This window comes from Myzus persicae, unplaced genomic scaffold (genome assembly GCF_001856785.1).
Source record: "Myzus persicae strain clone G006 unplaced genomic scaffold, MPER_G0061.0, whole genome shotgun sequence".
Classification (NCBI taxonomy): domain Eukaryota; kingdom Metazoa; phylum Arthropoda; class Insecta; order Hemiptera; family Aphididae; genus Myzus; species Myzus persicae.
In genome coordinates this window covers 202,419-215,850 of record NW_019102703.1, presented here as the reverse complement: position 1 = coordinate 215,850, position 13,432 = coordinate 202,419, and the positions used below count along the sequence as shown (strand labels likewise).

The following is a 13,432-nucleotide window of genomic DNA, read 5'->3' as shown; positions in this document are numbered from 1 at the left end:
AAATCTGAATTGTAAGGCATCCCTCCACTTATCTTGAGCCATTTCGACCACCGAGTATGATATATCACAAATACCGTTGTACCGATCGTAAGACGTCATCAAAAATCATAATATCGTGTGGTTACAAATAGGGTAGCTATATTTTACCTAGGATCGTCCCGTATTCGAATGTGTCCTGACATAATAGGTACAATTTAACACTTTTGTCCCGTATTTTGGATAATCCATTCCCATACCTACCTTATTTTATAATTGTTTACATTTTACATTTTTCTTATCATATAGAATTTTTAAATTTAAATTATGATTGATAAAGGCTAGATATTGCGTTTATTTTAAAGAAAGACGAAATGTTAATAATATATAATTTTAGTTACCAAATGTTTACTATAAGAGTATGTAAAAGAAATATCAAATATTTAATTTTTTAATATATATTAATTGTTAACCGATATTTCAATATTTTTTCAAGTACGAAAAAACCTGCTACAGTGCTATACCATGCTCTCACCACCTCGGTATAAATTAACATCCGTGTAAATTTATAGACGCATGATTTAAAATGTCTCGTATTTTTAAAAAAGAAATCTGGGATCCTTAAACTTTATACCTATTGGCTATTGCAATACCAATACGTGTGTATATAGTGGCGATTGGCGGTAATTCCATATGCACCATGGTCCATGGACCCAGTGATGTAGATTGTAGGTAATACTAATATCCCGTCATATATCTTCAAATTTGGCTGGTAGAACTGAGTATAGGCCTGCGGAATATATTACTTATATATTGTATAAACAAATAATATGGATTTGTTTTTTTTCACAACTTTTGCAGTTGAAGTGTGCATACAGTAAATAATATATATAATATGTAATTTTATATTTATAAGACACGTCAACACATCAGCTGTTACGGTAATTGAGTGGTTGTATTTTAAATTATAATGTTCATAAATTGTTGTTCAATTGATGTTTAGATATATCGGCCACTAGTCGTATGGATGCTGTAATATACAACCAGAAACTTAAATAATAATATTATATAATATAATTATTTAATAGTTATAGTTAATATATATGATTATAATAAAATTATCTAATTATTATGGTTAATATATTAATGTAATATAATTATTATGTTATAATAATAATTAATAATTAGTAACTAGGTAGACGATATGCGTTCCGGCGACCAACGAAATAACCTATCGCGACGTCGTATTCCGGGAAATTTATCGATTTGTGTACGTGGCGATGGTGTCCGTGAGTCGTGACCCGCGCGCAGGGACCACCGGCTGCGCGGCCAGAAGAATACAATAAAGGGTCCATATTTTTAAATTTCAAATAATTGAAAACGAATAATTGAAAATTGAAACCGTGGTTTCCGTCTAAGCGATTTTTTGAAAAAATTCCAATGTATTTGGGAAATTTAACACAATACGTTTGGGCAAATGACTTTAAAACATTGTAATGATGTGTTTGGGTGACCTTTTTTTTAATCTCCTGCTGATTTTCCATCTCATTTTGACCGACTTGGGACTGTTACTGATAACTTCTTATAACTGTTTACTTGTAACTGTCCGTAAAATCCACGGCTATGAATTATGATTAAAAATGAATAGTTATTTGGGTGTGTGATTAAAAATAGAAATGTCTTAAATAATAATTATAAATCAAGTTAAAATATTATTAAAATTAAAAATATTTATTTGTTTTTTAAACTTTTTTCTTGGACATTTTATCCCCTCGTATTCTGTATACGCAACTACTATATAGCTGGTGGCTGGTGGATTGATGGAAATACCCATTATTTCAAACACTAGTATTATATTACTTAAGGTATAATACCTATGTACTTACCAAGTGTTATCCATTCATAAATTCCTTTGACTTGTGGCACATTTTACATTTACCGAGAATTTCTAAAAAATGTACCAGTGACAAATAATTGTACAAGTAGACCGTTCCTGTCGTACCAGTCGTGGTCAAATTATTTTATCGTGGTGTGAGGGATGACGGGATAGACCGGCGAAGTTATTTTTTTTACATGCATTATAATCATTAAGAAAATGCTGTTAACACGGCAATGTATGCATAGGTATAATACTCTTATATCCACTACATCGACGTAAGCAGGTAAGCTCAATTTATTAGTTTAAATTTTTTAAATATTTAAACCAAAAAAAAGTAGAGTGAATGAAATGTGACTTGATTTAGCGCATGATGGTGACAAAATATATTTATTATACGCTTAATGTATTTTGTGATGGTTTAAGGTTTATCAGATCATCATTGCAAAGAATAGATGTTTTAATGTGATTAATGTGAATTAATTAACTAATGCGACCCCGAGTCCCAGTTTCTGCATTCTGTAAACGGCTGTTACCTAAGACAATGTTTTGTTTATATACGTGCAAGTCGGCGGCAATATGTTTAACTGCAGATATCACCCATATATCGAAGCTATGACTGATATTTGGTTGCACAGTTGTAATTTGTCATAGTCATTATTATTAATAATTAAGCCATATAACACTGCAAAACCTCTAGAATATAATATGAACTTATATTTTATTGATTTGATAAAATTATATTGAACATAATATTTTGAGTTTAATATGTTAATATGTAAAATCTAAAGATATTAGGTACACATTCTGACATTCACATCACATGTGATGAAAATTATATTTTAGCAGGTATAGGCTCGTAAAATTTGTTTTTCATAATTTGAATATTGTCGAAGCTCAGGACCAGCCTTGAGATGGACAACACTTTACCTCGTGACTCGTTCCATGTTTATCTATAAATCACTCGGCGGAATAGATAGATGTATATTAATATAATGTACTAAGGACCTTGATCTGATATTCCGTTATCACTTATCAGACTCCGATAGTCCGATACTATAAAAATGTCAAAAGCACGTATAGGTATGGGTATCTTATCGCACGTTTGAGTACGTGTTTGTGATTTTTCATTATTACTTGTATTATAATCGCGAGAAGCTAAGTTGCACACCAAAGAATTTGTTGTTTTTTTTACCAATCTACAACATTTATTTTTGTTTTCTTGGACCAATAATACTTACGATTTTATTTGTGATAATTAAACTTATTTAGGTATTAGGTACTATTGGCACCAATACTGGCTAGTTTCCGAGTGTCAATCATACCTATATCAGTGGCCCAATAATGGGGGGGGGGGGAAGGGCATTTAAATACTTTATTATTTTATTACCTATACAGGCTATAATCACGATTTAAACATCACCAATAAAAAATTCAAAGAGGGGCATCCACCCAACGCTTCATCAGCTACACCACTGACCTATATATATAGGACACAGACTACAGAATAGTACAGTCTACAACTGTTATTTAATGCATAGATATTAATACATAATTAGGAACCCAGGGACAATATATTGTAGAGCTTGTAATTATTTTTTAGACGTTTTTTAGACCTTGACACATTTTATTATAATTTTTATTTACAGTTTAAATGTAGAGCAAAATAGGCAACCGCTGAGCTGCGGTACAGTATAGATACAAATATTTACATTAAGACATTAATTAAGTTCACTGTAATGAATGTATTAAATTTCAATCAAATAAAAAATAATTCTGAGTGGAGACAGTCAAACTTTTCGGTAACCAAATAATTATTTTAATAAAGATAAATTTAAATTTATTTTTTTTTGGTTTCCCTAAATACTTTTAAAAATGTTTACTTTTTACCCACTTAAGAAGGTACAAACTATACAAGGTTAGGTATGCTGTAGCATTTTTTCCAATAGACGGTGACTATTAATACACAAAATAAAAAATAATATCTATTGTAAAATCAATAGCTCTTATCCATTCATAACTCTATTTAGGGTCTAAAATGTTAAACATAATATATTTTTTCATACAAACTTTAAACTAAAACTAAAGTTGAGGAATTGATGTTATTCCTATTAATATTATTCTACACACCCCGCGAAAAAATCCTGCGCACCGCGCACGTCAATGCGTATACACTATACATACTTGATCTATCTGAGCACGAGCGTTAAAATCTGTTTAATATATAAATTGTGTATTTTTATTATTATTATAAATCAAACGTCTGCGATTAAACCAAACAATAAAATGCATGCACTTTTTCGCTTTCAAATATAATATGTATCGATCATTTTCATATTTATAAAATAATTAACAAAATATGATAAATGTAAAGGGAAACCAATGTGGTGGACGCGAGCGCTGTATTATATAGAACATGGAAGTAATTCCACTGACGTTCCCAGATATTAGTATATTCGACAGAAATCATAATTAAATAACACTTTTTTATGATCATATTAAGTTTTATTTTTGACGTGTGAAGTTACAATTTCGTTCGGTTAAAAATTGTCGCCGTCGGTCGGTACGTGGCTCACTACTCACCAGTACCATAGCCAGGATTTTTTTCAAGGAGGGCTAAAATATTTTATTTCTAGGGCCAGGGTCTTACCGGGTATAGTAAGTCCGATATTTCAGAGGAGGGGGGCTCAAGACCTCATGCCCCTTAGGCCCTAGCTATGGCACTGTGGCTAACTGTTCAAGATTTCTGCACGAAAAGAAGTGGACGTTAGATATTAAGACGAGTTCCAGAAAAGGCGTGCGAACGGTGACGGACCGACTTAGAGTTAGATGTTGAGGCCTCGAGGGTCGAGGGTATCGACAAAAATTTAAAATTATTTATGAATATCAATGAATACTTTAATTTAAAGTAATTGGTATCTACCTGAGCGGAGTGACTGTAAGGGTTGAGAAGTCGAGACTCAGACCAAATGCATTAAAGCTTTAACGATAGACAAATAAGTTAAATACATTTCAAAGTGTTTGTTTAGAGCCGGCTAACTGTTCTACGTACCGCGTCCTACCATAGGTGGAAATCGGGGGGGGGGGGAGGGGAGGGAGGGCAAGCCCAAAATTCCAATAGTTATTGTGACGGGGAAAAGTCCCCAACAATTAAGGTTTATTAGAAAAATGGTAACCCCCAATGTTTTCAACGGATTTCTGCCCAAGTGTCCAAGGTTTATTGTTAATAGCTTGTTAAGATATCGGCCATGATTATAATCTATAAACGTTGAGCAACGCCAGCTTCGACCACGATTAAATATACATATTAGATATTTAAAGACTTGAGCCTAAGGTCTTAATCGTGGCTTTGACGATTCACTCTATCACCTGGCGTGACCAACGGTCCAACGTTCAACAGTAATTAGACTGACGAAGAAGGAATATTGAACAGGACAGGTGAATTAATATTACTACACAACAATTACATACCAATAATCAGTGGTTATGGTTTCAATTGTTTCGAAGTTTAAAAGATCATCAGAGACACGATGTTGAGAAGAATCTTCTGTATATATTCTTGAAGGAAGTTTTTGCTATGGAAGAAGCGAAAACGAAATGTTCGAAACATTCGGACGGATGATATTATAATTTATAACTTCAAATTTGCACTCGGAAGTCGGTACTTTTGTCCCGTGCTTTCGTGTACGTAATCGATGCGACATTGCCAATTATTTAAAATAATAATAAATTAGCTAAATCGCATAAAATATAACATTATATTTTGCTCCAGCTACTACAGCTCTAAAAGCATGTGCCGGTTCAGTTACGTTGGTACTCAGAGCGGGCGGACGATCCGTTATCTCGTGATATCCGAATATTATAGGCTGTTATCACTTATCCGAAACCGTGAGAAGACCAGACAAACGAATACACAGCGCACGTGTTGTTGAATTTTCTTGAAAATGGCGAAGAAAGGTTTGAAGAGGAAGCAAAAAACAGAAGTGGTAAAGAAAGAAGATGAATCGAAGGTGATTTTGCCTCTCGTCCGACGCTCGGACGAACCAGTCACTAAAAAGGTATGATTCTTTAAATTTTACACCTATTTATTCTCTGTTTACGTAGACGCGCAGACCTCTACGTACTGTTCGTGCTATGTTCGTACAGCAATAGTGCTTACAAAACGATCGAATTTGCGAAAGAACAACCTCCAACTCCCATCTTGTCTGTTTTGGTGGACAACCGTGTGTTGTGTCTTCCTCTTACAAAGTATGACAGCAAATTTTGTAATCAGTACCTAGTTCCAATTTTGTGTTGTAACCTTTAATAAAAGTGTGAATTTTACCTATTATCAAACTTAAAGGTAAAAATTGTATCAAGTGTTTCAACATAGGTTTTTCACAATATTTTAATTTTAAGCAAGTTTTGAGTACCTAAGTAATGTATTAAAATAAAAAATTCTCTTAACTTGCTTAAAATATAATAAAACCTGTATGAAAATGTTGGTAATTTTCATACTCTTAAGTTTGATTGTACATCAATTACTTCTCATTATGAAATTATGAACATTTTTAAAAATTGAAACTGCTGAAAACGAATTTAGTATGTTGAATATTTGGTCGTCTTACAAATATGCAGCTATGGTATTCTCTTCATATTTTTCTTTAGAGTGTGTATGAAAAATGCATAATAGGTATATAGTATGTGTCTAATGTGTTTAGTCTTACAAATTAGGGAGTCATAGTTGGCCGAAATGTATTCTTTATGAGGACACTTTCAGCGCAATATCATCATATACCTATTATAACAAAACCCCACTTTGTATTTTCCATTTTTTAGCCAAATTGTTCAAATAAGGGGAAGTAACTCACTGTGGTTTAATGCTAATAAGGGGAGTAATGCTTATGCAGTTCCCTCTCAGTTGCAATACCACATAAAAAAAAAGGCATTACAAAGTGCAAGTACCTAGTTTGAAAAATATATTTTTAACCAATTGAAGTTATTAATAACACTACATGTTTCTCACATAATTTAATTTTTAACCATTTAAGATATTGACATTTAACAGTATTTAAGAAGATATAATATGGTTAGTTAGGAGTTTTTGCACAAAATTAATCATTACTAATGAGTAATGGAGCGATTGGTTTTGCTAAAATGATAGAAGTAGGTATTAAAAAGTCAACTGACATCTTCCATTAATACTTATAAGTTTATTTTTATCATCATACTTCAGTGAAACCAGTAAATAACTAACCTCTCGGTCATTGAAATTTTGTCCCCTAATTGAAGGTACTTAAAGGGTCCAGTTAGTAGACATTTTTTAGTTTGTTACCAAAAAACATCCCCAATAAAAGGTGTCCACTATTGAAGATTTCACTGTATAAAAATATTAAGTACCTAGGTGCTTTATTATTTGATTTCTCAAATGGTCAGATGATAAATATTTCACCATCTGTGGCTGTGTTACGGCAAAACATTATCTAATACAAACAATTACGACTTATATATTTGGTACTATTTTAATTTTTTTTGATTTTAGGCCAAATGGATAAACAGAGAACGAATTTTGGTGTTTGGTACTCGTGGGATTAGTTTCCAACATCGCCATTTGATGAAAGATATTATCAAACTGTTGCCTCATGCAAAATCGGCAAACAAGATGGAGCGTAAAGAAAATTTGTTTGTGGTCAACGAAGTATGTTTAATAATTGAATTTTTTTTAACAATTCTTTGTTACTTTATATTTATGATTAGCGTTTTTTATTTATTAATGACATTTACTTTTTGATAGATGTGTAAAATGTCTCACTGTAACAAATGCATTTTATTTGATGGCAGACTTCAAAGAGATTTGTACATGTGGTTTTCAAATTCGCCAGATGGGCCTAGTATTAAGTTTAATGTGGAAAGTAGTAAGTACCTAAATTGAATATGGTACAAATTTTAACAACATTTATTAAACTAATTATTTGTAATTTTAGTATTTACAAGTGCTGAACTGAAACTAACTGGCAATTGCCTAAAAGGATCACGGCCACTGCTTTCTTTTGACAATTCATTTGATGAGCATCCACAATACTCTTTGTTACGAGAAATGTTCGTACAAATATTTGGTGTGCCAGACCACCATCCTAAAAGTCAACCGTTTGTTGACAATGTTTTGAACTTCTCTGTATTGGATAATAGAATATGGTTTAGGAACTATCAAATATTGGACGAAAATGGTGCAATAGCTGAAATTGGTATAGAAAATTTAAGTTTTTAAACAATCGATTTAAAGTTAAAATTCTAAACTTAAATTTATTTATTTTAACTTTGTTGTAGGACCAAGATTTGTTTTGCAACCGATCCGCATTTTTAAAGGGAGTTTCTGCGGTGAAACTCTTTGGGAAAATCCATTTTATGTTACTCCAGCAAAGGTATTTTTTAAAGATAAATTATAAATATCATTAATGGGTATAAAAACTATTTTTATATATTTTTATAGACAAGACGTTTATTGAAGGACAATAAGAAAGATAAGTATACCAATAATAAAATTCAACGTAAAGCAAAAAAGACAAAGGAACTACTTGCACCATTCCGCGTTAAACCAGAAAATGAAATATTCAGAGACGGAAATGTGAAGGAAAAGGCCAAACATTTAGTCGCCAAAAACAAAAAGGCTTTTTAATGTTAAATTTGTAATAAATATATTAAATTTGTTTTACACACACGTCAATAAAATTTGAAAATAAAAACATTTGAATACCTTATGCACATGACTTAAAAAAAAATATGTATGTATACATAAAAAATTATGTACAAAATTCTCCAACACAAAACAAACAATATAATTAAAATAATAAGCGAGCAATCATACACAAACTAAATTCAATTTAAAATTAAGGTAGACTATACATATATAATTTAAATAATTTTATTTGACTATAAAAAAGATTTTTCAGACGCCAAGTCCATGATTTTTACAAGACATTGTCCAAACTCTTCGATTATTATACGTTGGCATTCCTCAGCACCAGCGTTTAGCTTCTTAGCTTCCATGCCACGAGCTAAAAGGCACCGGCATGTTGCTTGTACTACGTCATTAGTAAAAAATTTGAATGGTTGACTGAAAAATAAGAAAATGGTTTCAAAGTGATGTCAAGTACCCAAAAATAATTAATTGCAACACTTCTAAATTAAATGTGTACATAGTGTATCAATAGTCGTATAACATTTTTTACCTTGGTATAGCATTTGCAGCTTGCATGCTACCAAATGATGTTACAAAATTAGCCGATTTTGCTCTAGATTTTAAATTTTCAACACTTAGAGATCCAGGATGGTCTCCAAATGAGGTATGAGAGTCGTCCTCCATATTACGACATCCAATACATTTACAGTTTTGTGAACATGCTATACGAGCTTCAAAGCATTCACAATAATTTTTCAAACATCCTGATCTCTTACAATTACATCCTTTGGTATGCTGTCGTTCGGCTTGACCAACAAAGCTTTTGATTTTTGGTCTAAATGCATTTGGATTTCTATCTAATACTGAGCGAATTGCCTGTGCTCGATCCTCTTCATGTTCCATGTTGTTGTAACATGAATTACAGTTACACTGGTAACAGAATTCACCATTGGCAAAGCAATCACAGTAACTATAATAATATACAATAATCTGTCAGTAACAATGCTAAAAAAATCTAAAGGAATTTAACATACAGTTTAAGGCATTGTGATCTAGTGCAGTTACAAGGCTTTTTTGTTTTATTCACATCACTCGTTGATTTAGGTTTTGCTTCGGATACCACAAGTGGGGTAGAAGTTGATGGTCTCCCAATCTTTGGTAAAGTTGGGGTAGTCAAGTTTGTTTCTTTTTTATCTTCTTTTCTTACAGGATAACTATCATCAATAAATTCTTCTTTAATGATGACTTTGGAGGGAGTCGAAACCTAAATTATTTAAAAACACAATGTTAGAAAAAGTCATAATAATATTATTTGTTTAAACATACTTGTTTAGAACTTGTTGAGTTTATTGATGGAATACTAGAACTACTAGGTTTTTTTGATTCTACTGATGCACTAGTACTAGGTTTACTCGCAGGTAATATTGGTCTTTGTTGACTAGATGTCACAGTCTATAGAAATTTAATATTATTAAAATGTAATAATTAAAAATAATAAATAATTGAATATCATACATGTGAGGAAGAAGTAAAAACTTTTATCTGATTTGTAACTGGCTGTTGATTGCTGGATGTGGAAGTCTTAGCAACAGTTGTAGTTTTAACGTTTGATTTTGGTGTAGAAGTTGATAATGTGACTATTTGAGGTTGCTTTGGAAGTGCTGTAGCTGTTGTTGTAGTTACAACAGATACAGTAGAAGAACCTAAACTACTTGTGGCTGTTGTGGGTACTAGTCTTATGTATTGAACCTAATACAATTAAAAATACAGTTTTATTATAATAACAATAAACTGTTGCTGATTGGTATTACTTGTTTATTGGGTAGCACTTGTTGTATTCCAGAGCTTACTACTGGCATTCTAACTTGTTGTAGACCTGCAACAGTTGAAGCATTAACTGTTGGTAGTCGTATATGTTGAATAGTTGATGCTGGTGATGATGACTGGCTAACAATAGATGGTAATCTTATAACCTGATTTGTACCATTGCTAGTTGACACTAGTGTGCCTTGCTTGAAAACACTACCCTAAAAGTATAAATAAATGTAAAATTATTAGAGTTGGGTAAGTATTGCTTTTTTAATTTGAATTAAGTTAAGTACTCGGAATTGTTAAAGTATTTTAAATTGTACGAGTACTAGAATGTTAAAATGTACATTAAAACACTTTTTTCAATACAAAAAATTCAACAATAAAAAATTTTTATCAACAGAACAGTAGAGTCAAGGTAAGTAATCAATAAAAAATATCTGCTCAAAATTTTTTTCAAAATCTAGTACTTTTTTAATTCTAAAAAATATATTGATGTATTAAAATAATTGTTAATTATTATTTTTTATTACTTGTCGTATATAAATCTTTTGCTGTTGCATCATTGGACTTTTAGTTGTTATTAGGGTTGGTGCTGGCAAGATTTTGGTTGGCCCAGATGACTTCAAGGTACTAGTTGACCCTTTCTTCATTGTCCCCGAAATTTTATTTACTACCATATTCTATATTTCATAATAAAAAATAAAATATATCTTAACTAAAGTGAAAAAAGAAACATGGTATGTGTGACTTCCTAGTATCTTGGAATGAATGCTGGTTTAGTAAGAAAATATTTTAAGAAATAACACAAATTCAAAGATAAAAATAAGAGAAATTGAGAATTGCGAATATCACCACAAATATCTCATCTAATATGAATTCAAATTAAAAATTAATTGTAACATACTTTATTTTGTGTTGTGCTTGAATTTGAAGTTACAGTTTGGAGTCGACAACCTGGAGTAAGTAAACCCATTTGACGAGCTTGTGTAAGTGTTATGGTCCTAGTTGAACCTAATTGTGGACGTTGTCCAATTGGAACGTTTAATAAAATCTGCTGAGTATTTCTTCCAGTACTTGTACTTGGTAATGTATTAACCATTACTTTTGTGAGCAACTAAAATAAAATAAAATAATGATCTAAATGTTTTTAAATATTTTTTAATTCAAGATCTATCATACAGGTTTTTTTGGTTGTTGATTTCCATGCATATTTTGTGGTGCACTTCTTTTTATGCCGCTTGAACTACCAACAGACAACATCTCCGACTGAGAATGTGATTGGGATTGTTTTAAAGTTACAATTTCATCTTCATCTAAATCTATAGTCTCTAACTTAATTTGTGATTCAGTTAACTGAGGTTGATTATTAGCTTCATTTATAAGATTTTCTAATGCTATTTCTTCTTTAATTCTTATCTCATCTTCGGTAAAACTACAAACTTCTTCTTCAATCAAATCTAGATGATTTTCAACAGCCATTTGTTCCACGACTTCTTCAGTCCTATTTGGATCATCAAATAAATCTAGTTCAGCCTGCAGTCGCTCAATAGCTTCATATTCACCCGACATTAACTTGTCGGACGAACTTAACATGGTTAAGTAATCACCATCCAACACACTTGGACCACTCAAGTCTTGACTATCAAAATCTAAAAAAAAAAGAAAACTTGTTATATAATTTAGTTACTTCCAAACAGATACTTTATAAAAAGTATAGAAATATATAAATATATTATAATTACAGGAGTAAGATATATTATGTAAGTGATGATAATTATAATAGGTTAAACCGAGGGTTAAACGCATTTTCAAAACTGTGATCTAAATTAAAAATAAATATCAGCATTATTCGCAAGGTATAAAATTGTTTCAAAGGATGATTATGTCTGTGGGAGGTAAAATGAATACATGAAACATAAGAATATTATATATTTATGCCTACTGTACCTAACTTTGGTTAACAAGACATGTATATAATACACTTCATAAATTATACAACAAAGTAACATTATTGATGACCTAAGTACCTATATTTAAGTTTAGATGAATTGTACAACTTTTTTAAATAAAATAGATGGGTACTTTGGATAGGTATATCCTTATTCTCATTAAATATTTGTTTTATCAACCATGTCTAAAGATTTTTAAATATTTGAATTTTGTGTACCTACTCATATATATATATTACTGATTAAGGTGAATGACCTCTGGATTCTAAAAAGGGAAATATGAATAATTTTGAGGTCGAAACAATTCAATACTGACATAAAAAAATTAATTTTGAAGTATACAAAATTAGGCATTTGATACAGTTAAATTTATGATAATTTAAAATGTATAAAAATAATATAGGTACTCTAATGATTTGAAATTCAGTAAATGGATTTTTAAATTGTTTTTGTTACAATATGTAGATTGTAGCCTTGTAGGTACACTGAAAAGATAGTGATTAGGTTAACACAATTTTAATCGAAAATCTAACATTAAAACAAGCATATATGTACTTAAGTATACAATCATGAAAACCAATTTTTAGACTGGTGAAAACTAGTATAAATATTGCTAAGTATTGTATAATAGAAAACTAGTTATTAGGTACAAATACAACTATTATCATTGTTTTTGTTGACTTTGTATTGTTATATTGATAATTTTAAAAATATCAGCATCCATTACATATTGCAGATATTATTGTCTAAATTGCATACACTACCAAGGGATATTTCTACTTTTTGCAAAAATGATTTTATGATTTAATTATATCAATTATTTTTAAAATCAGATTTAAAGATAAAATATAGAATATAAGGTAAATACAGTTGAAATACTTTAACAAAGATAAAAAAGGCACTGGGTTCAGTTAGGTTCACAGTTTACAAGCACCAGAATTTAAATGACGAACCACAACGTTCAAGACGTCTCAGTTGAAAGCTTGAGACGGGATGAAAACAACTTAAAAGAAAGAAAAAATGGTTCGGAGGAAAGTTAAAAGCATAAAAATGTCTGTCATTAGCGGTTCACACCGTTAGTACCCACCTGCGTTAGACATTGTCGAGCTGTGGTCGGAGAAACTGAACGGATCAGGAAAGCTCAGTCGATCTGTGCTGCCT

General features: G+C 31.1%; 2 protein-coding genes across 2 annotated transcripts; one reads left to right on the top strand and one right to left on the bottom strand.

Annotated features, from left to right (window-relative positions):
• Window positions 1–5,740: 5,740 nt before the first annotated feature.
• Window positions 5,741–8,576, top strand: LOC111032978 (ribosome biogenesis protein BRX1 homolog). Its single transcript, XM_022313492.1, has 6 exons — window positions 5,741–5,910; window positions 7,374–7,529; window positions 7,626–7,746; window positions 7,816–8,076; window positions 8,159–8,253; window positions 8,322–8,576. Exons 1-6 carry the CDS (start codon window positions 5,797–5,799, stop codon window positions 8,505–8,507), a joined length of 933 nt encoding a protein of 310 aa, XP_022169184.1. The 5' UTR covers window positions 5,741–5,796; the 3' UTR covers window positions 8,508–8,576.
• A 106-nt stretch (window positions 8,577–8,682) lies between these two features.
• LOC111032970 (protein lin-54 homolog) lies at window positions 8,683–13,371 on the bottom strand. The gene is made up of 10 exons (XM_022313477.1): window positions 13,359–13,371; window positions 11,502–11,971; window positions 11,227–11,436; window positions 10,853–11,002; window positions 10,322–10,537; window positions 10,026–10,259; window positions 9,837–9,962; window positions 9,545–9,774; window positions 9,061–9,480; window positions 8,683–8,945 (listed from the first exon to the last, which is right to left on the bottom strand). The coding sequence occupies exons 1-10, from the start codon at window positions 13,369–13,371 to the stop codon at window positions 8,762–8,764; spliced, it is 2,253 nt and encodes a 750-aa protein (XP_022169169.1). The 3' UTR covers window positions 8,683–8,761.
• Between the last annotated feature and the right edge of the window lie 61 nt (window positions 13,372–13,432).